General features: G+C 39.8%; 1 protein-coding gene across 32 annotated transcripts in view; it reads right to left on the reverse strand.

Annotated features, from left to right (window-relative positions):
• Positions 1 to 6,690, reverse strand: part of tcf7l2 (transcription factor 7 like 2) — a 180,518-nt gene extending 173,828 nt beyond the window's left edge. For 19 of the 32 annotated variants that reach the window (XR_007249533.2, XM_048550648.2, XM_048550647.2 and 16 more), the window contains exons 1-3: positions 6,158 to 6,688; positions 5,843 to 5,912; positions 5,494 to 5,618 (exon numbers count right to left, since the gene is read on the reverse strand). Coding sequence is in view for 31 of the 32 variants with exons in the window: in XM_048550648.2 (XP_048406605.1) it covers positions 5,494 to 5,618; positions 5,843 to 5,912; positions 6,158 to 6,346 (384 nt within the window). In the remaining variant the exon portion in view is untranslated. Of the gene's footprint in view, positions 1 to 5,493; positions 5,619 to 5,842; positions 5,913 to 6,157 lie in introns of all 32 variants that reach the window. The other 13 variants (XM_059653047.1, XM_048550654.2, XM_048550653.2 and 10 more) reach the window with 3 other exon arrangements.
• Between the last annotated feature and the right edge of the window lie 14,344 nt (positions 6,691 to 21,034).

Genomic DNA, 21,034 nt, shown 5'->3' on the forward strand with positions numbered 1-21,034 from the left:
GCAGCAGTCCACCTGGAAACATGGTAAAACGATCTTTACATCTATGTAACCCAGGGAGATTAGATTAGATTCCCTACAGCGTGGAAACAGGCCCTTCGGCCCAACAAGTCCACACCGCCCCTTGAAGCATCCCACCCAAACCCATCGCCCTGTAACCCACACACCTCTGAACACTATGGACAATTTTAGCATGGTCATGGATTCTGGATACCCAATCACACAGACCCATACACCTTCAAAGGAGTTTGCCAAAGCTCAATTATCCTTATTTGAAAGGAAGTCATAAAGTCAATTCCTAACCTATTCAAATTGAACAGTTCATTGATAGTCTTATTTCTAAATTTTTGGTTTTCTTTCTCATCTCATCACTGGTGCCTTATCCACTCAGATATATGGTTATTCCAATCTCTATCTTCAGCATAATTAGCTTTCTGTTCCTGCTGGCCATTTGAGGGGAACACCGTAGAGGACAAAGCAGCATCTAACTTTACTCTGTAGCTCCCAGTTACTTGATCCACCAGAATTCAAGGGCTCCCACATCAAATTATTGGAAATTAATTTTCCAAGTCATCAGTTTCCACTAGGACTCAGCTATTCAATCCAGCCAAGGTCAAGACTCTGAAGTCAAAAGAAATAGACTACTCCTCATGCAAATGTGCATCTGTCCTTCCAAACTGTTCCAATCCCATCCAAACAAAAAGACAACATTAGAACCATTTAACATGCTGCCACTTTCAATTATTTCAGTTAGTCAGGGACAGAATTGTGGCATCTTCGTTCACCAACTGGTCACCCAAATCAGTCAGAAAACAGCAAGGGATAAAAGAAATGAAGATGCTGACTTCAACAATCTACACTGCACTTCCAGAGGATTCAGATATACTAAGTATGAATGACAAGGGAATATTATTAAATCTAAATATTTTAAACATTTCTAATCAGTTGATCCAAATTAAATTTTGGTTTTGACAGCTGCCCCTACACTCAAAAGGGCCATTACAATTTTATTCGGGAAAAAAAGTTTGATGTTTAACCCAACCTTGTGTGCAGAATCACTGGGTAAATGAGAACTCCATCAGCAACTGCAAGCTTTACAAAGAAAAACTTTTAAAATGACAGTATGCCTTTTCAAAAAGGATTGGCTCTCTATTGTTTGTCAATCTTCCCCAACAAATCTCACTCCCAATTAACCAACAGGCTGAATAAAAACTCCTGGTGTTCAAATTTAGTTTGTAAATATTTACAGCAGGAATACTTCTCCCATTTGTTGATCACTGCTGAGAAACTTCATCATCTACATCTGCATTTCATTGACTTAAATTTACCACATGTTGAGATGGGAGCGGTCTCAAATCCATTTGAATCACTACACAAATATGCAAGTGATTTATTGTTTTTTAAAAAAGTCATGCTGGTTTAGTTGGACTCCATCTCATGCAAATTACTCTTCTGGTCTTCTAGGCCCTAAACAACAAGCACAGACAAATTTGGACTTTAATTGTACCCCACTTTGCTAATATGTTCTCAATCCAAGAGCAAAATACGAAGACGTTTGCTAAAACTATTCATATACTGACCTATCAGACATACATAAAATGGTCTAATGCGGTGTTAAAGAGCCCATTCAGTGCCATAACCCCCATGGAGATGGTAATTAACTTAAACTACACCACAGATAGAAAGTTTTTTTTCTAAATCTCTCATACACCTTGAAGCAAGGCATAAACCAATATTTTGCTGCATGCCATTAAAAGTCTTGTCTAAATCCAGTTTACAATTCTTGCTGTGTTTAGAGGGTTAACTCACTGCACTGAAAACAGCCAACTGCAAATAAACAAATGGGAGGAGATGATTAAACCTGGCTAACCCAAACACATTTTTAATCCCGCAGTTGTCTTCAGCAACAAACCCCACTTCCAGCATCTCCTTGGATCATGAGATACAAGGCCAACGTGACTTCAAGTATTTCAACATTCATAAGTGACACTGAAATAAATAAATTGCTGCAACTTTTTGACACTATTGCAATCACTGGCTACGGGTTTGGAAGCATTTTTCTTATTATGGTTTGTTAATGAATATATTTCGTTGCACAGTATCTGTGGAATCTAGCAGATTCTAGCATACAGATGAAGTAGCTTTTTGAAAAAATACTTTCCTGCCATACAAGGAGCTTGAAGTTTCATTGACAAAGAGTTGCTGTATGAGATTTAAACATACATCTCAAAAAAACTGAACCATCCACTGCAGAAAGCTCTTACAGGACAGCTGGAAAATCTCTTCCAACTTTAGTAATGGTATAGAAACTTATGTTCTCACAAATCTCTGCAGCTGTCACTCCCAAGCACATCATTCTAAACATGATTTCCTAGCTAATATCGAAACCCTGCGTACATATTTTAAAACTGCATCAATCCTTTTCTTTTAACTTCTGTAAACTATATCTAGATGAGTGAATTTAAATTGTAAAACACAAGGCAAGGCTATATATGCTAAAGTATATTGTGCATCATATGTAACACATGCAACTTTTCAGACATGAACAACCCATAACATTTTAAAAATAGAAAGGCTTAAGAATTATAGGTTCTATTTTAAAAGCAGTAAAACATAAACAATCACTTGACTCTTAAAACCAAAAGATTTCGCATAATACAAAGGCATATTTGGACAGACCCTTAACCTCTTACACTGCTGTTTATTTTCCTGGCTTTTGAAAATTATTGAAACATCACTTGTGGAAAGCTTGTGTATCAACTGATTTCAAAAACACAAAAATTCCCTGCTTAGCTAATATCATTTTATTTTCAGCTGAACTTGCCTCTGGCACAGTTCTGAAGCGAAGAGCTTAAACTAATTATTTCAAATTACCACACAGCACACATTTAATAAAGTACCCTTAGTAAATAAGTTAAAAGAGATTAAAATATTTTTTGAAAAGTCTTTAAAAATCATCAGTCTTCAGAATTTGTTTTTGAAAGAAGATTAACAATCATTAAAGACATCTGCAAAACCAAGGGTCCTATTATGACCTTTTTTTTCAAAAAAAAGTCATAATATCTGTAGTTGATATACAGGTGTTTGACTAAAGCAATAGATCAAATATTTGAGAACAAAAAAAACCTCTGATGGAGCTGTTGGCTGGGACACCTGTAAATTGAATGTTCTTAAGATTATTTGACCTGTACTTTAACTGCTAGTCATAAACATTTTGTACATAATGCACAAATCTCCCAAAACAAAAGGCCAGGAACACCTGCTCCTTTCAACATGATAAACATTTTATTGCTCCTATTTGAAACATAATGCACTGTGTAATGATAAATAGTTTTGCATTGTACCAAGAAAAAGATATGTACCACATGGAAGTACTGCTGTAGAATTTGCATGAATGGATATCATCTACCCATCTGTAGATGAGCATGCATTATCTTAGTCAGGTTCTATTTTCTATTGCCAACTGCCCCAAGTTGTCAATAAAAATGGGCATTAAAAATGATATGATATGATGACACCAAAATTACAGTAGTAATTAAGATAATCATAAATGTCTCAACCAGTTATCCCAACATAGTGTACTGACAGTACCAAAACTAGACATTCAATTATAATATTACATGCAAGGTTGTAGGACAGCAGTACAAACCAGTACATTGTTCAAAGTTACAGCATACATAAAGGCCTGAAATTTAGGTATATGTGGGAAATTTTACACAAAAAGATCCATATAGCTTCTGTAGTTAAAACACTACCCTGTAAGCTAGTCAAACAAATTGGCGTCATCAATGTTTTGATTTTTTTTTTAAATTGTCACAATGTGGTTCAGCAAGGGGGCTGATGTATTAATCCAACACAAAGGAACAGCTGACCAAAAATTAATTTGTGCAATTAAATACATGTATTCCCAAAAAATCTCAACAAAACTGCATCAAAGCTAAAGCCTAAAACAGATCAAACACCTAACATTTTATCCACAAAATTAAAAGATTCTCCAAACACATGCACTCCTTTACAAGTTAAGCAGATCTTTACAACTAAGGGGGGGGGGAAACAGTGTGGGTGCTAAACTTTAAGAACTGGTTATTAAATCAAGAGCTGGAAAACCTGAAAATTAAATTACAATTGTATTTTAAAATTCTGTCCCTATATTAAAACTATCATCTCAACCTGTACAATTAGCATCTTCAGAAAAAATATCCATTTATAGAAAGCAAGTATCTCAAATTAATACTTAGCCATAAAATTACACAATGAAAGAATTTTTTCTGCACTAAACTGGACACATTTTACAAAATCCAAACATTTTATCAAGCGGGTGGTATGAATCTTGTCTGATGAAATAGAAACTGAAAACATCTTAGAAACTTCTAGTTTGGTGAGCAAATAGAATTGCTCTGGATTTCAAACTTGCAACCAATATAGCTACATTCATATCGTGACACTTTCAAGAATCTTTCTAAATAAACATTTCCCTCCCACCACCTTTACATGTAAGGCGGGGGTGGGGGGGTAAGAAGAGAAATGGCCAATATGTTAATAATACATCGTAATTCACGTGGTGGGAATTCGGAACCCTGGTTCAATTTCAGAGTTTAAAGTCTCTTGTCTGAAAGTATCAAAGTTTCCCCTAGTTTATTTCACGTGACCCTGATGCTATTTCAAGGCTGACGGGAGCTGACAGTTCGAGGAATCGTGGAGGTAAGCTGCGAAGCAGCTGAAAGCCCATCGAGTCTAGCAAATTAGCCCCAAACGCTATAGTCATATCCCGCTGAGCTCCCCATTGTATTGCGTGATGACCTGTAAAATTCTACATTTCCAAAGCAGTTAAGGTTTGACAAAAGATCCAACTCCCTTTATGGAAATGCCATTAAAAAAACACAAAACAAAAATGCCTTTCACAAATTACAGTAGATTAGCTGCCCGTTTCTATGCACGTCCCTTATTTAAAAAGCCCGGTTTGCAAAAAAAACTACAAGCAGGTAGGCACTCTACAGGGGAATAATATCTTTAAAAGACAAAATTAGTAAGTCGACTTCACATGAGCCAGCTGCCAGGAAGGATAAGAACTGGCAACAAACTAGTCACGGCTGACAACAGAAACTGAAATGCCATCCACTAGTGGCGGTGGTGGTGGTGAAGAGAGTGGGGTACGAGGAGGTACGTCCGCAAACGGGATATTTTTGGGAGAAAAGTTTTCTGAAATAAGTTCACGTAGTGACGAGAAACCAACAAAGGACAAACTCTACCAGAACACAAAACATAAAATATCGGTTAAAAAAATTATCGATCATTGAAATGAAGATGCGTATGTGAATATATATCAGCAATCTTCCTAAGACGAGAAAGAAAATTAATCAGGCGGCGCTGACACAAGGAAAAGTGCTTGTGCGTTATTTTTATTTCAAAAATGCTCTGGGAAAACTTTAAGCGATTGTACTCCCCCCGCCCCCTTTCTTTTCAAGAGACTTCAAAAATGCAAATAAAAAAACCTACCGTCCTCGCACTGGGGGATAAAGATCCATTGGGAAGGTAAGGGCTTGCCAGGTCAGGAATCATAATAAATGGGTAGCCAGGATATGGTGGGCCCTTGAACAACCCTCCATCTTGCCTCTTTGCCGCTAGGTCAAGAAACATGGCGGGGAATGAGAGAGAGAGAGAGAGAGAAAAAGAAAAAAAAGTTAGGGATCAAACTTTTCTCAACATACTTCACGCAACACAACAATCCGCCAGAAGCGCTCCCGACTCAAATGACACACATTTGAGAGAGTAACAGGAGAGACGAGGGGAAACAAAAAAAATGCAAAAAAGAAACTTTTTTTTGTTTCTTTTCCGGCCAACTCACCTTCTTCTAAACTCTCCCTGGATTTGTCCCGAAAAGTTTCTGGCTGTCGAGGCGGCGGCCGCCTTTCCGCCTGAGAGGAACATGGTGGATTGCGAAAGAGAGAGACAGAGAAACACAAAGTCACAAGAGTTTGGATTATTCAGCTGTGATCATCAGGTTGCAACATTATTATAATTTAACAGAAACACCAAGTGTCTGAGGTAAAGAATCATTTTATTTTCCCGTGCGCTACAATGTAAGTTCCCCTTACCGCCCTTTACCTCAGGTACAACAACAAAAAAGAAACTAAACAAACAGCAGATTTTTGCTGCTTACCTCTGAGTCTGATGAACTGTTTTGGTTGGTCTCTGACTCGTTTACTAATGAAGACTTGACGTCTGCTAAATCCCTTTCTGCAGAAGCGTTCTCCGAGATCTTTTCTTCCTGCTCCCCTTCATCTTTAAAAGAGATCATTTCATCATTGGCCCCCAGATCGTCGCCGCCACCGCTGTTTAGCTGCGGCATCTTTTTTTTTGAAAAAAGCGCCTTTTCTTTCCCCTTTTAAAAAATATATATAAAGTGATCGACTTGATGCAACTCGTTCGGGGGGGAAAAGGGAGTGGGGAGTGTTGATGGGGGGGTGTTGTTAATCCGTCGCAAGTATTTTTTTTCTTCTTCCTGTTCTTTCTTGTTCTTCTTGCCCCCCTCGCTATCTGTGAGTGAGTAAATAAATCGCAGGAGCGGTAATTGTTAGTGAAGGCACGCCGAGGAGCTAGCTCTCCTGCTCGGAGTGAAGTTGTTGGAGACTCGGCGGCGGCTGCTCCACTTCAAAGGCTCGCCGCTGTTTGATTGACACTTTGATTGACAGGGAAAGCTCCACAGCCTGTCCCCGCTCCCACACTAATGAGATGCACAAGAGGGGAATACGTACAGAGTAATGAGGAGGGACTTACATGACGTCTGCATCAATAAATTAAAAGGCAACAGACAGACAGAGAGAAAGCGAGCAGGAAAGAGAGGGGTTGGCTAAGGCTTTTAATGTTAATCAAAAGCCCTTGAACTTGATTTCCTCAATTTTTTATTTTGCTTTAGTTTTGATCTTCTAACTTTTTGCTCCAGTTTATGCATCAGCCCAAGGCTTTTCCAACTCCGTTCCAGTTTTTTTTAAAGATATATCACGACGTTGCAATCGATCGTTATATACGTACATACTATATAGAGAATCAAACAACGGTTTTAAACTCGACACATTCTTCCATGTGCTTGGCCTGAACAGATTTATATCTCAACTTGAGGATGTGCACTGAACCTTTCCAGATAAATAGTGATAAATTTGAAAGTGTTATGAGATTGTTTTCATTAATTTCTAATTGTTATTAAGTATGCAACCATACAATCCCTTCTCCTGGCAAAAAAAATGTTTTAAAATGTTACTGTTTTCTGTTCACAAACCTGCCGGCACTATTTGAATTCAGAGGTTAACGTTCGACAAAATGAAACACTGGTAATTTTAATGTTAATAATGAACTAAACTATGAGAAGTAATGGGTTATCTGTTGAAAGGGAAAGTTTGAATCTTGCCGTATAATTATTTTGAGTTAAATCGACGCTTGCGTTTGAGATAGATATTAAATATTAATTGAAATATGATAGATCCTGTAAGCTGAAGTTCATTTGTGCCAGGATATGTCCAATAAAATACCACATGATCACTCTTAGGAGATTGAAGTGAGAGAGTTTTCGTACACATCGCGTTTTGCAGCTCCTGTAGTGTAACTATGAACTACAATAAAAATACAACTTTTTTTACAAAATATAATAGTAAAGCATACAGTTTGCACATTTATATGAAAACATATTAATTTTGAAACAAAACAATAGAAAGAGACAATACATTTAATATATTCCATACACAGCACAACCGCTATTTTTACAAATTTTAGTTTGAAATATTTATCTGATGGTCAATTATTTATTTTCTGCCCTTTTTATTAAAGCAGCTTATGAATGAAATGTGCATCAAATGAGCATGCTGTGTATAAACTGTACGGGGAATTAACATCTCCACATCTCCTTTGATTCGGGCGATTACTAACGCCTCTGCAACCTCGATACAAAAGGGATCGCTTTTTACTTAGCTATATTAAATCAGCACATGCACGTTATAAAGCATTGCAAAGACAAAGGCAAGATTTGCATCCTTATGCAACTGTCTTTCAACTATTATTAAGCCATCATTGATGTGTGAAAAATTGATGTTCTGTAAGAGGACTAATAGTGGAGGAGGGATTCGAGGTGGAGTTGCTGGCACTTTGATCTTTGATCGGCAAATTCCCATTTTTCTTTGTGTGACTATATTTGGTAAATCAGATTGTGCACTCCACGTGTTGTGGGGTGTAAAAAGACTATTGCTTACTTCCGGGTCTGGAATGGAAAAAAAACCCAAACTGGCAACGACGTTTGATTATTTCTTTAAGCTTATCAATTGCAATGGTATTTTCTCAATTTATTGGCGTTCGCAGATTTCTGAGATGGAGTGGAGTTATGCTCTAAGGTGTTAATAAATATTAAAGTACATGAATAAGACACAATACATGAGTAATTTTATATTTCAGATGCTTTCCACAATTGACGTATTTTGCATTGTAAAATATTGATTTAAGTATTTCTTCCACTAATAACCATCAAAACGTTTCCATTGAAGATGAAAAAATAGCATCAATGTCAACATGCACCTTAATTAATTAATACTGTACTAATGTGCATTATTAATGTTGATGGGTCAAAACCATGTCTGATTTGAATATACCACAGAGAAAACCTATGGTTAACATTGCTATAATAAGAGGATTGTTATATTTAATTGGCCCGTTATTTTTTATTTAAGCATAATGTTTTCACAGTTTATTGTGTCCCTGGCGGCAGCCAACCAGAAAGGGTCATGACACGAACATTGGAGAGATTCAAAAAAAATAGAAAGGGACATGGAGCAGATTAAGCGCAAGACACGCAGATACTAGGCTGAAGCATCTGCTCGTCTTCAATAGGGAGCTGTGGGCTTGCTGGAGGCATGGGCATGCATTAGGGGATTTTATCAGGAACGTCAGGACTACAAGTTTCCAAAAACACTTGCAACAAAAAAAATGATACGCGCACACACGCGGACACACACGAAGCTCTCAAAGACACAACTTCAACAAAGAGACCACCTTATCCAGTCGCAGGCAGGAGAGGCAGCAAGGTGACTTCATGCTCTCTGGAGATCTGTGCTCATTTCGCATTCTGCCTCTTTCTGTTTACTCACCAATACAGAAAGAAAAGTTTTATTGAACACGCATTTTGGCCAGTAGCATCGTGATTTTGTTTCATTATTTAGCCCCAAAAATCTATCTTTGACGGACTTGTTCCGGGCGGCAGTGTCAACCTGAGTCGAGTGTAAAGTAAAAGTCAGAAAAAAATTAAACGTACATCGAAGCAAAACACGATTCACCGTATGGAAATACAACAAGAGATTAGCTTTGATGCATAGATTGTTTATATTATTATTTTACATTGATCCGCTTGTATTGATTGAGCTTTTTTGCCCAAGACGACTCGAAAGTTCCCGCTATTGCTGTGTCTGTGCGGTGTGGGAGGATTAGAAGAAGTTTGAAGTTTCGGCATTTGCTAAGTATAAAGAACTCTTAGTCCCAAGATGTTCAATTAGTAAAACAAGTAGTGCATTTCATCGTAAATAATAGTGACATGTTTGTAGAAAAGGTTGCTTCGATAGCCCTACGTAGAATAAGCATGCATAATTATGCAAAAATTATTTCATTATTAATTGTGTTACTTGGAGGCAAAGTGAACACGGAGCCCTTAAGTTTCAAACAATTCTGATTCGGACGAAATCGTTTGCTGCACAATAGAACATGACTCTAGAGAACTGTAGTAACATCGGTTAGCGATTAAACGATACAATGGGTATTTTCTTGTGAGCAGTATGAATGCCCAGGCAATTTCGTTAAATAAAGTTTATCCTTTTAAAATGTGTTCTTGAACATTTGCTGAGTCGTGACTGGAAATGAAACACATTAATTGATCCAACATGTACTCAGTCTGCTGGAATGATTTCACTTTTCAAAGAGTCCTCGTTTCTCTAGTTCACGGATTGCAGCAAAGAATGTTTACATGGATCAAATCAAAAGCATTTACCTTCCTTAGGATGGTTTAAGGCTTCCTGGTCGCTACGTACCTAGGACATGATTCTAAGAATGCTATTTGTAAAATACAGTTTGAAATTATGGCAAATTACTGGCGTTGGAGGAAATAAAGTCAGAATCTGAAGGAATAAACAAACTAATCAAGTCGGAATAAATAAGGATGAGTAAAATGTAAAATTTAAAATAATTGTAATTAATAAGTAAAATATGTTACATGATTTGTAACATGGCATTTGCTTTGTCAGAATTAAAACTTTTCTCATGATTCTGCACTTACTGGGTATACAAACAAGTTAACTTCAAATTTTGATGGGGAAATGGGTGGAATCACAGCATACCATTTGAAAAAGCACCAATAAAGTCCAAGGATGTTGTGTAATGAAAATGGAATTTGACTCAGTTATTGTCAATAATTATATATGAACAGAGTTAGAGAATGCTATTTATGGTTAAATTAAAAAGAAAAATGATTCTGATTTACTTGGCTACAGTAAGGATGTGATGGTACCTACAGAGAAAATACTCATCAAAAGAAGAAACCTCCTTTTGTAGTAGAATGGAAAATTATTGAATCTGGGTTGACTGGTAAATTTTAAACTGTTTTGGTATATTTAACATGATATCTGCAAAAAAAACCTTATGCTCCATAAAAAAACACTCACCGATGTACATATGAAATATCTTACACTAAATAACCTTAAACATTATTCATCAATGTAACCAGAACATATGGTGAAATCCAATAAACTAACAGCCACTGATATATCCTCAAAAGTACACAAATTTCAGAAATAATATTTACCAGTGACCTAAAGTGAACATTCATTCATACACCAATAACAACCTGAATTGATATACCAAAAAATTAACATACACTGTAAACCATAAAACATGCACCAATAAACTCCACAAGAAAGAACACTGTTGTCTCACATAATAACAGACAAAAAAATTCATACATAACACACATCGGAACTACAAAAAATAACACTGTTCTATCCAGAACATAATTATACTGATACCCCAAAAATACCACTTAGAAGTACATGTAGCAAATGATACTGACTGATGAATCACATTATAAATAATAGCTACCCCCCAAAAAATCACACACTAATGTATTTTGTCTAAAGCAATTGTAAAGGAGTACCATTACACAGGTAGCGTCTCTAGCATTCAAACTGTTACTCTGATTCTCCATCATCAATACACATTATTTCTTTCTGACACAGTTTTTCATACCTATTTGGTATGGGAGCGGATGACCATCCAACGTCTAATACTTGTTTTGCCATTCAATTAGATTGTGGCTGATTTGCACCTCAATTCCGTTTACACACAGTTTATGTCAGTTTTGATACCCAATCTATCGATCTCAGTCTTGAATGTTTCAGTTGGTTCAGAATAATACATTTTAACTATCCTTCAAGTGATAAGATGTTTCCAGATCTCACTCCTAATTGGCGCAGCTCTAATTAAGATAGGGCCCCCTTGTTCTACATTCTCTCATCAGAAAAAATGTTTCTCTGTATTCAATGTATTGGAATGTTTCATAATTTTAATATACATAATGCTAAATATAGTTTCATAACTTTAAACATCTCATTGAGATCACCCCTCAAACATCTAAACTGACGGGAATACAATCCAAGTTTTTATTTCTTCCATAATTTAACCCTCTAAGACCCTAGAACAGTTTAGGAAATCAACACCATGTCCTCCGTAAGGCAAGGTACTCAGAAATGAACATGATAGCTCAAATAGAAACTGACTAAACCTCAATAACTGAAGCATAACTTCTTTCCCTTTGTAATACAACCTTCCTGAGACAATGGGAAACTGATTATTTCGCTTATACTTTACATTTTTGAGTTTTGGGTTCATAAACACCCAAATCCTAATGCTCCACTAATTTCTAGTCTCCTGCCCATAAAAAACAGTTCTGATTTGTCTTCTTTGAATCCAGATTATTTTGCACTTAATGTATCAATTTTTCCTTTATAACTTTTGGCTTCCATTTACAGACTTGGATAGCTAGCTGTCTGAGGTAGATTTTGATCTTGTTCAATGATGTGAAGTGGGTGCTAGTGAATCCACAGCTCATTTACATGACTCCTAATATTCATTTCAATTTGACTTCAATCCTAATAAAAACTAGGAGAAATGTAAAAATGACAGCTCATCTAGTCACAGCTATTTTACCTTTTGCACGAAATCAAGATTACTCTATTTCCTTCAACAAGATCACCAATATACATCAAACAGAAACTCAGCTGGACAAACCATATAAATAACTGGAGCCAGTTTAGATGGTGGGTTTTCTTTTGGGAGTATCTCACTTCTTTAATCTTCAAAACCTGTCTATCACTTACAAAGTCAGGTGTGTGATGAAATTTTCTCAGATGCCTGTAGCTACAGCTACATTCAAGGAGCTTGACCCCTCCAAGACAATGTTTGATTGCTATGCCATCCACCACCTTAAAGATTCACTCCATCTACCACAGGCATACTGTGCGCAATAGGTATAGAAAGCATCTCAGGAAGAATTCTTCAAAATTACCTTCAAAAGTGTATTTTGAACACTGTGAGCAGTTTTGGGTCCCGTATCTAAGGAAGGATGTGCTGGCCTTGGAGGAGGACCATAGAAGGTTTAAAAGAATGAACCCAAAGATGAAGGGCTTATCGTTTGAGGACATTGGATCTGTATTTGGATTATGGAAGGATGAGGAGAGATTTGACAGAAACTTCCAGAATACTGAGCTGCCTGAATAGAGTGAACATGGAGAAGATATTTCCAGTTGTAGGAGAGATGAGGACCTGAGGGCACAGCCTCAGAGTGAAGGTTGACCTTTTAGAGCTGAAATTGAAAGGAATTTGTTCAGCCAGTGAGTGGTAAATCTGTACAACTCATTGCTGCAGAAGGTTGTGGAGGCCAGGTCTTTGAGTCGATTTAATACTGTGATAGATAGGTTCTTGATTAATAAGGCAAATCAAGATTTACAAGGAGAAGGCAGGAGAATGGGTCTGAGAAATATATTAGCCATGATTGAATGGTGTAACAGACATGATGGGCCAAATGGCCTGATTCTGTTTCTACATATTATGGTCTCACCTCCCAAATTCTCAAACACTTAAGGACAAAATGTGGGAACATTATAGCCCCCAGATTCCTGATCGCATCACACACACTGTTGCTGGGTTGAAATCCTGGAAGACTATCTGACAACCTTTGGAAGTACCTTCAACAGATGCACTGCAGCAATTAATATAGGCAGTTCCCCATAACATTCTAAAGGATAATAACAGTGAGCAATAAATGCTCACCATGCAAGCAATGCGTCTACCAAGAGTGAGTAAAAAAGTTGTCAGTTCATAAGACCATAAGACATAGGAGTGGAAGTAAGGCCGTTCGGCCCATCAAGTCCACTCCGCCATTTAAATCATGACTGATGGGCATTTCAACTCCACATCCCTGCACTCTCCCCGTAGCCCTTAATTCCTTCTGAGATCAAGAATTTGTCGATCTCTACCTTGAAGGCATCCAACGTCCCGGCCTCCAATACTTCATTTAACAAGTCTTCCATTTATTTATTATTCACTATTTTCACTTGTATTTGTCTTTAATGGGCCAGCATTGTTTTTGACCACACTCTCAGAAAATAACTGCTACTGTTTGTTTTGATAGCTGTTGCAAGTTTTTCTTAACACCCACTTTTTTGATGTCTGTCATTTTCTTTGGTTTTTTTTGTTTAATTGCAGTTAACCCAGTTATTTCCTCTTCTTTTGCATTTGTGTCAGCCTTTTCTTTCAGCTTAAAGTTGTCTCTATTGTTCTGTTGATCATGGTTGATTACAATGCATATGGCCTATCTTTCATGGAAAGACTTGCATGAGCATGTACAATTATGCTCAGTGTTCAAATATGAGCCTTAATTTTAATTCAGGTTATAAAATAAGACAGAGAAGGTGGCAGGTCAGCTAGACATTGTCACTGACAGGTCTGGATAATTTTTATTTCAGGTTCTCATGAACATTTGAAGGCCAGACTCCTGTTCCTAAGCAGTCCCTAGGGATCGAGAATGATTTGCTTCTACGCCAGTTCAGTGGGTTCTGAGATAATTGATGAGTCCAAAGCATGATCAGCAGACTCTGTCACTTGCAAGCTGGTGGTGCCATGAAGGTTGGGAGATGAGTTCTTAGGAGAGATGAGCATTCACTCTGACACCACAACTCTGAATGCTCTTGACAAAGTTGCTTCATGTTACAGCTACTTTCTGAATGAATCTTCTCCATTTCGGAAAGTCAAACTACTGTCCTGAATGTCCATAGAATTGGGCAGGTAATCCTCATGATTTTCATAGATCTCTCTGGTGCTTCTAGTGAAATGAAAGTTAGGGTGAAGGTACTCTTCCCCAGAATCATTGAATGCCTGAAAATTGCCCTTGATAGAAAAACAGAAACTAAGAGCAGGAGTCGTCTGGTGCTCTGAGCCTCCTCCCCTACAAGCTTCCCTCTTTGGGAATCCAGCTTGGGCCATAACAGTGATAGCACCGAATCCTAACCACTAGACCATCAATGAACAAACAGGATGGCCCATGTGTGTGCTAATATAACTATTCCTCCTAGGGTTGAAACTTGTAAAAACAAGTTTAATGTACTTTGGATCAGTAATACTCAATAATCATCTTTACTCCTCCACATGTCTCCACAATACTAATACAAACCTCTTCCATTCTTACCTCTATTACTACCTAGCTTCCAGCAAAATCTTCAACATATGATTACAACACACTAAAACATATCTCATTTAGTCTGAACAAACTCATCCTTTCCTCTTCTTTCCTTTCTAAACCACACACTATCATGTTCTTGTTTCACACGCTAAAACTTGCCCAATCACCAAGTATTTTCAATATGCTTCCTAACAAACTCCCTACAGTATTCCAGAATCACCTACCCCAACTCACACCAAGCCCTAATTACCTATCATCCCTGTGTTGGCTGATTTAATTTCGCTTCTAACTAAGTAATGCCTCAATTTTCAAATTCTGATCTTTGCTTTCAATCTTCACGCATTTCTATTTCTTTACTTTCTTTCAGTTTCACAATTTGCTGAGATATCAGTGCTTCTCTCTTGAACGTGATTTTAATTCCTCCACCATTGGTGTCTGAGCCTTCAATTTCCTTGGCCACATGCTTTGAAATGCCCCTCTTACACCTCTCCACACCCACGACAGTTTTGGTCTTAAAAGTTACTTCATTGTCAAAGCTTTTGGTGATCGGCTCCAAAACCTCCTGATGCAACTTGGTCTGAAATATTTAATGCTTCTGTTATGCCCGAAGGCATTTTAGTATTTATACAGGTATTGTATAAATACAAATGTCGTGTTGTTTTTTACATTTATTGCCTTCCCAATCTCCCACCGACTCCCACAGCTACCTAGAATACACCTCCTCCCACCCACCCTCCTGCAAAAATTCCATCCCCTATTCCCAATTCCTCTGCCTCCGCCGCATCTGCTCCCACGATGAGGCATTCCACTCCCGCACATCCCAGATGTCCAAGTTCTTCAAGGACCGCAACTTTCCCCCCACAGTGGTCGAGAACGCCCTTGACCGCGTTTCCCGCAACACATCCCTCACACCCAGCCCCCGCCACAACCGCCCAAAGAGGATCCCCCTCGTTCTCACACACCACCCCACCAACCTCCGGATACAACGCATCATCCTCCGACACTTCCGCCATCTACAATCCGACCCCACCACCCAAGACATTTTTCCATCCCCACCCCTGTCTGCTTTCCGGAGAGACCACTCTCTCCATGACTCCCTTGTTCGCTCCACACTGCCCTCCAACCCCACCACACTAGGCACCTTCCCCTGCCACCGCAGGAAATGCTACACTTGCCCCCACACCTCCTCCCTCACCCCTATCCCAGGCCCCAAGATGACTTTCCACATTAAGCAGAGGTTCACCTGCACATCTGCCAATGTGGTACACTGCATCCACTGCACCCGGTGTGGCTTCCTCTACATTGGGGAAACCAAGCGGAGGCTTGGGGACCGCTTTGCAGAACACCTCTGCTCGGTTCGCAATAAACAACTGCACCTCCCAGTCGCAAACCATTTCCACTCCTCCTCCCATTCTTTAGATGACATGTCCATCATGGGCCTCCTGCAGTGCCACAATGATGCCACCCGAAGGTTGCAGGAACAGCAACTCATATTCCGCTTGGGAACCCTGCAGCCCAATGGTATCAATGTGGACTTCACCAGCTTCAAAATCTCCCCCTCCCCCACCGCATCCCAAAACCAGCCCAGTTCGTCCCCTCCCCCCACTGCACCACACAACCAGCCCAGCTCTTCCCCTCCACCCGCTGCATCCCAAAATCAGTCCAACCTGTCTCTGCCTCCCTAACCTGTTCTTCCTCTCACCCATCCCTTCCTCCCACCCCAAGCCGCACCTCCATCTCCTACCTACTAACCTCATCCCACCTCCTTGACCTGTCCGTCTTCCCTGGACTGACCTATCCCCTCCCTACCTCCCGCCCTATACTCTCCTCTCCACCTATCTTCTTTTCTCTCCAACTTCGGTCCACCTCCCCCTCTCTCCCTATTTATTCCAGAACCCTCACCCCAACTCCTCTCTGATGAAGGGTCTAGACCCGAAACATCAGCTTCTGTGCTCCTGAGATGCTGCTGGGCCTGCTGTGTTCATTCAGCCTCACATTTTATTATCTTGGATTCTCCAGCATCTGCAGTTCCCATTATCACGCTTTCTTTCTGGCTTCTTTTGCACCTTCCACTATATTCACTTTATACAATACTTTCACACATCTCCACTCACTAAAATAACCTGTTCACTGACTCCCATCCTCCTCTTCTGCAGCTTAGATAAAGGGGTCTTCAACAGCATCCCCCTCATGCAGGCAGAGCAGGAATAGCCATGTACATTGATGAATGTACTCATGTAGGGTATCTGCTTATTATTTCTGCCACTTCATTCAACATGCAAGTTTAGCATCTGCTTTGAGATAATGAACAGCTTCTCTCTCTCTTCATAAGTCATCCCCTTTCTCAATCTGCCAATATCGTGAGCATCCCTCAGAATAACAGATCTACACGATTGGTAATTTTTTTGAGTTTTCACATTCCAATATTCCAGGCCTTGCTGGCTGTAGCTTGTACATTAGTTTTCCCTGTGGCTTAGTTAGTGAGCAAGAGGGCAAGATTTTGAAGCATGTGAAGTCCACATTGATACCATTGGGCTGCAGGTTTCCCAAGCGGAATATGAGTTGCTGTTCCTGCAACCTTCAGGTGGCATCATTGTGGCACTGCAGGAGGCCCATGATGGACATGTCATCGAAGGAATGGGAGGGGCAGTAAAAATGGTTCGCGACTGGGAGGTGCAGTTGTTTTCTTGCGAACCGAGCTGAGGTGTTCTGCAAAGCAGTCGCCAAGCCTCTGCTTGGTTTCCCCAATGTAGAGGAAGCCACACCGGGTACAGTGAATACAGTATACCACATTGGCAGATGTGCAGGTGAACATCTGCTTAATATGGAAAGTCATCTCGGGGCCTGGGATGGGGGTGAGGGAGGAGGTATGGGGGCAAGTGTAGCACTTCCTGCGGTTGCAGCGGAAGGTGCCGGGTGTGGTGGGGTTGGAGGGCAGTGTGTAGCGGACAAGGGAGTCACGGAGAGAATGGTCTCTCTGTAAGGCAGACAAGGGGGGGGATGGAAAAATGTCTTGGGTGGTGGGGTCGGATTGTAGATGGCGGAAGTGTCGGAGGATGATGCGTTGTATCCGGAGGTTGGTGGAGTGGTATGTGAGAATGAGGGGGATCCTCTTTCGGGCAGTTGTGGCGGGGGCGGGTTGTGAGGGATGTGTTGCGGAAATGCAGGAGACAAAATCTCCCCTTCCCCCACTGCATCCCAAAGCCAGCCCAGCTCGTCCCCTCCCCCCACTGCATCCCAAAACCAGCCCAGCTTGTCCCCGCCTCCGTAACCCGTTCTTCCTATCACCTATCCCTTCCTCTCACCTCAAGCCGCACCTCCATTTCCTACCTACTAACCTCACCCTGCCTCCTTGACCTATCCGTCTTCCCTGGACTGTCCTATCCCTTCCCTACCTCCCCACCTATACTCTCTTCTCCACCTATCTTCTTTTCTCTCCATCTTCGGTCCGCCTCCCCCTCTCTCCCTATTTATTCCAGAACCCTCTCCCCACCCCCCTCTCTGATGAAGGGTCTAGGCCCGAAACATCAGCTTTTGTGCTCCTGAGATGCTGCTGGGCCTGCTGTGTTCATCCAGCTCCACACTTTGTTATCTTGGATTATCCAGCATCTGCAGTTCCCATTATCTCGAATACAAGCAACCCTATGGTGATTTTTCTGATTGGAGTATTAGCGATGCATTTTTGCTGATTTATCTTAATAAAATTCAAAACTGCGAATGGTTTAAAATGAAATATCAGTGCAGCATCGAGAAACTGTTACAGTGTCAAAGATGCCACCCTTCTGACGAACTATTAAACACTGACCCATTACAGGTTGAAGTAAAGATTCTATTACATTATTCAATGAAGAGCAGGCAAGCTCACCTTGTGTCCTGACCAATAGTTATCTGTCAACCAACATAATTAAAATAATTTATCTGCTCAATATCTCATTGTTGCAGGTCTTTGTTATGTCAAGTTGGCAGTTCATTTCCGCCCATTACTTGACTGACATCTGTTCAAAATACTTAATTAACTGCAAAATGCTGTGATACATCATGAGGTCATGATGGGTACTCTATAAATTAAAGTTCTTTCTTTAAAAAAAACCTGTTCATGCTACAACACACCTTCAGGCCAATTGTGACTTGAATCCAGTTCATCTAGCCCATCACTCCCGCTGCATCTCAAGAACCCTGTTACAGATTAATTTACTTGCAATGAGGACAATTCACACCAGATGTTGATGGTTTGCTGTAAAAGCATCATGGCCTCCAGGTGTTGCTCGAAGTATCAGCCTGGAGTCACTAGGAGCAGTGTTATAGTATGAATACTTTGTTCTTTTCCTTGTATCAAATTCCTTTTGTCACTATTTAACCTGTTCAGTTTTAAGAAGGATACTATTTCTAGTAAAATAACAGAGGAAGGAAATTCCACATGAATCCATTAAGTGGTCATAAAATAACACCGGATGGTAATTTTCTTATTACTTGATGTTTCCTTGTGATTCACTCAAAAAACCCAATACATTGATTGCTTCACAGCCCAAAAGATGAGTAACTCAGGCCCAACATACATTGTCACCTACACTTAAGTTTGTGGCTGAGCTTTCTCAGTGTTTTGTTCATACATTACCTAGCTTGATTTTACGTGTCACTTGCAGTTGCTTAATAAAGTTGGAAAGGGCACACCAACTTTGTCGGTCAGTGGTTTGCCCTCATAGAATTTCACTGGCCAATCTCTACTGCAGATGGAAGTTGGTGAGGTCAGCGTGTATGAACGCTGGTTGATGTGTGCCTCCTGGTCTGATTCATTAAAACGGGTAAAATTGCTTTTTATTTTCCAACTGCCTTCCTATTGTGAGGACATGTTTTCACACTGGGCCGTTCTTCAGAATCTTGAGTTGGTTTGGTTCATATGTGAGAAAAGGGGAGCAAATTCCATCAAGAAGTTTTTGTTCAAATACAGGTCAGCAGCCAAAATAGCTCGAAATGGATAAATGTAAGGCTTTATGTACTGGAGACATATATAGGAGATATTGGCACAGCTGCTCCACTCAACCTGCTCCCATCCTAATTCCTCACCGTCTTGCACTACCTCCATTCTCCTGCGAATTCTTATCTGTGCACCCTTAATTCTGAAGGCTGTTGGGATAATTCACATCTATCACAGTGGACTAAAGGTCGCTTATATGCTTTGTGGTTCAACAGTACTGCCTAACAGCCCTACGTCTTCCTTAATGCTCCCACAGTAGGATTATACAGCAAAGTAAGGCTATGATTTAAAAAAAAACCCATCTCATCTTATTCCCATTGCTGCTCATCCCTTTTTAATCTTCAACACTAAGAATGCAAATCTAATAGATTGGCTTATTACAAAGACCAAATCTCTTTAGTCGGCTGACTCAATGACATTTACTGTGACTCCTCCTCACTGTCCAAACACCCTCAATCTAGCCATATCCTTTCCTGACTCCTCATCACTTTGCAGCTTATCGGTCATTTCTCAGAATATCAAGCAGCAGATGTGCAACAAGAATGTATAAAACTTATTTGGCTGACACCAGAAACTTAGTACCTTTGCCCCTAGCTACATGTCTTTCTTTGACAGCTTACCCTGACTAAGGTTGATATTTTATATTGAAACCTTTGGCTTTATTTGATCATAGGTGCAGGATTACACTCACTTTGCCATTCAGGTTGATCATGGCTGATCCTCTATCCATGTTCTTGACAAATTCCTTGACACCCGTAACCTCCAGTAATCCATGTATTTCTTTCTTAAATATATTCAGAGACGTTGCCTCTACAGTCTCCTATAGTAGAGAATTCTACATGTTCATCACCCTAACTGAAAAGAAATTCTCCTAATCTCAGTCCTAGCAGATAACCTGAGACCATGGCACCTTTTCTGGACAACTCAGCCAGAAAAAAAGTTCATTGTGCATGCAGCTGTCCAGCTCTGTCAGAAATTCATGAATTTTGATGAGATCCCCTCTTATTCTTCTAAACTCTAATGAATGCAGGCCTTGTTAACCCAGTCTCTCTTCACGTCATAACATCACAAACATGAATCAGTTTTGTGAATCTTCGTTGCAATCTGTGGAAAGGACATCTCTTCTTACATAAGGAGACACAACTGCACACAGTACTCCAGGTATATTACCAAGGCCCCCCACTTCCTTCCTCCTGTATTCAAACTTACTTGCAGTGAAGGACAATATACCATATAGCTTCCTAACTGCTTGCTGAAACTGCATGTTTACGTTCTACATCAGGTCTCTTTGTACATCTATGTTT

This window comes from Stegostoma tigrinum, chromosome 20 (genome assembly GCF_030684315.1).
Source record: "Stegostoma tigrinum isolate sSteTig4 chromosome 20, sSteTig4.hap1, whole genome shotgun sequence".
NCBI classification, from domain to species: Eukaryota; Metazoa; Chordata; class Chondrichthyes; order Orectolobiformes; family Stegostomatidae; genus Stegostoma; species Stegostoma tigrinum.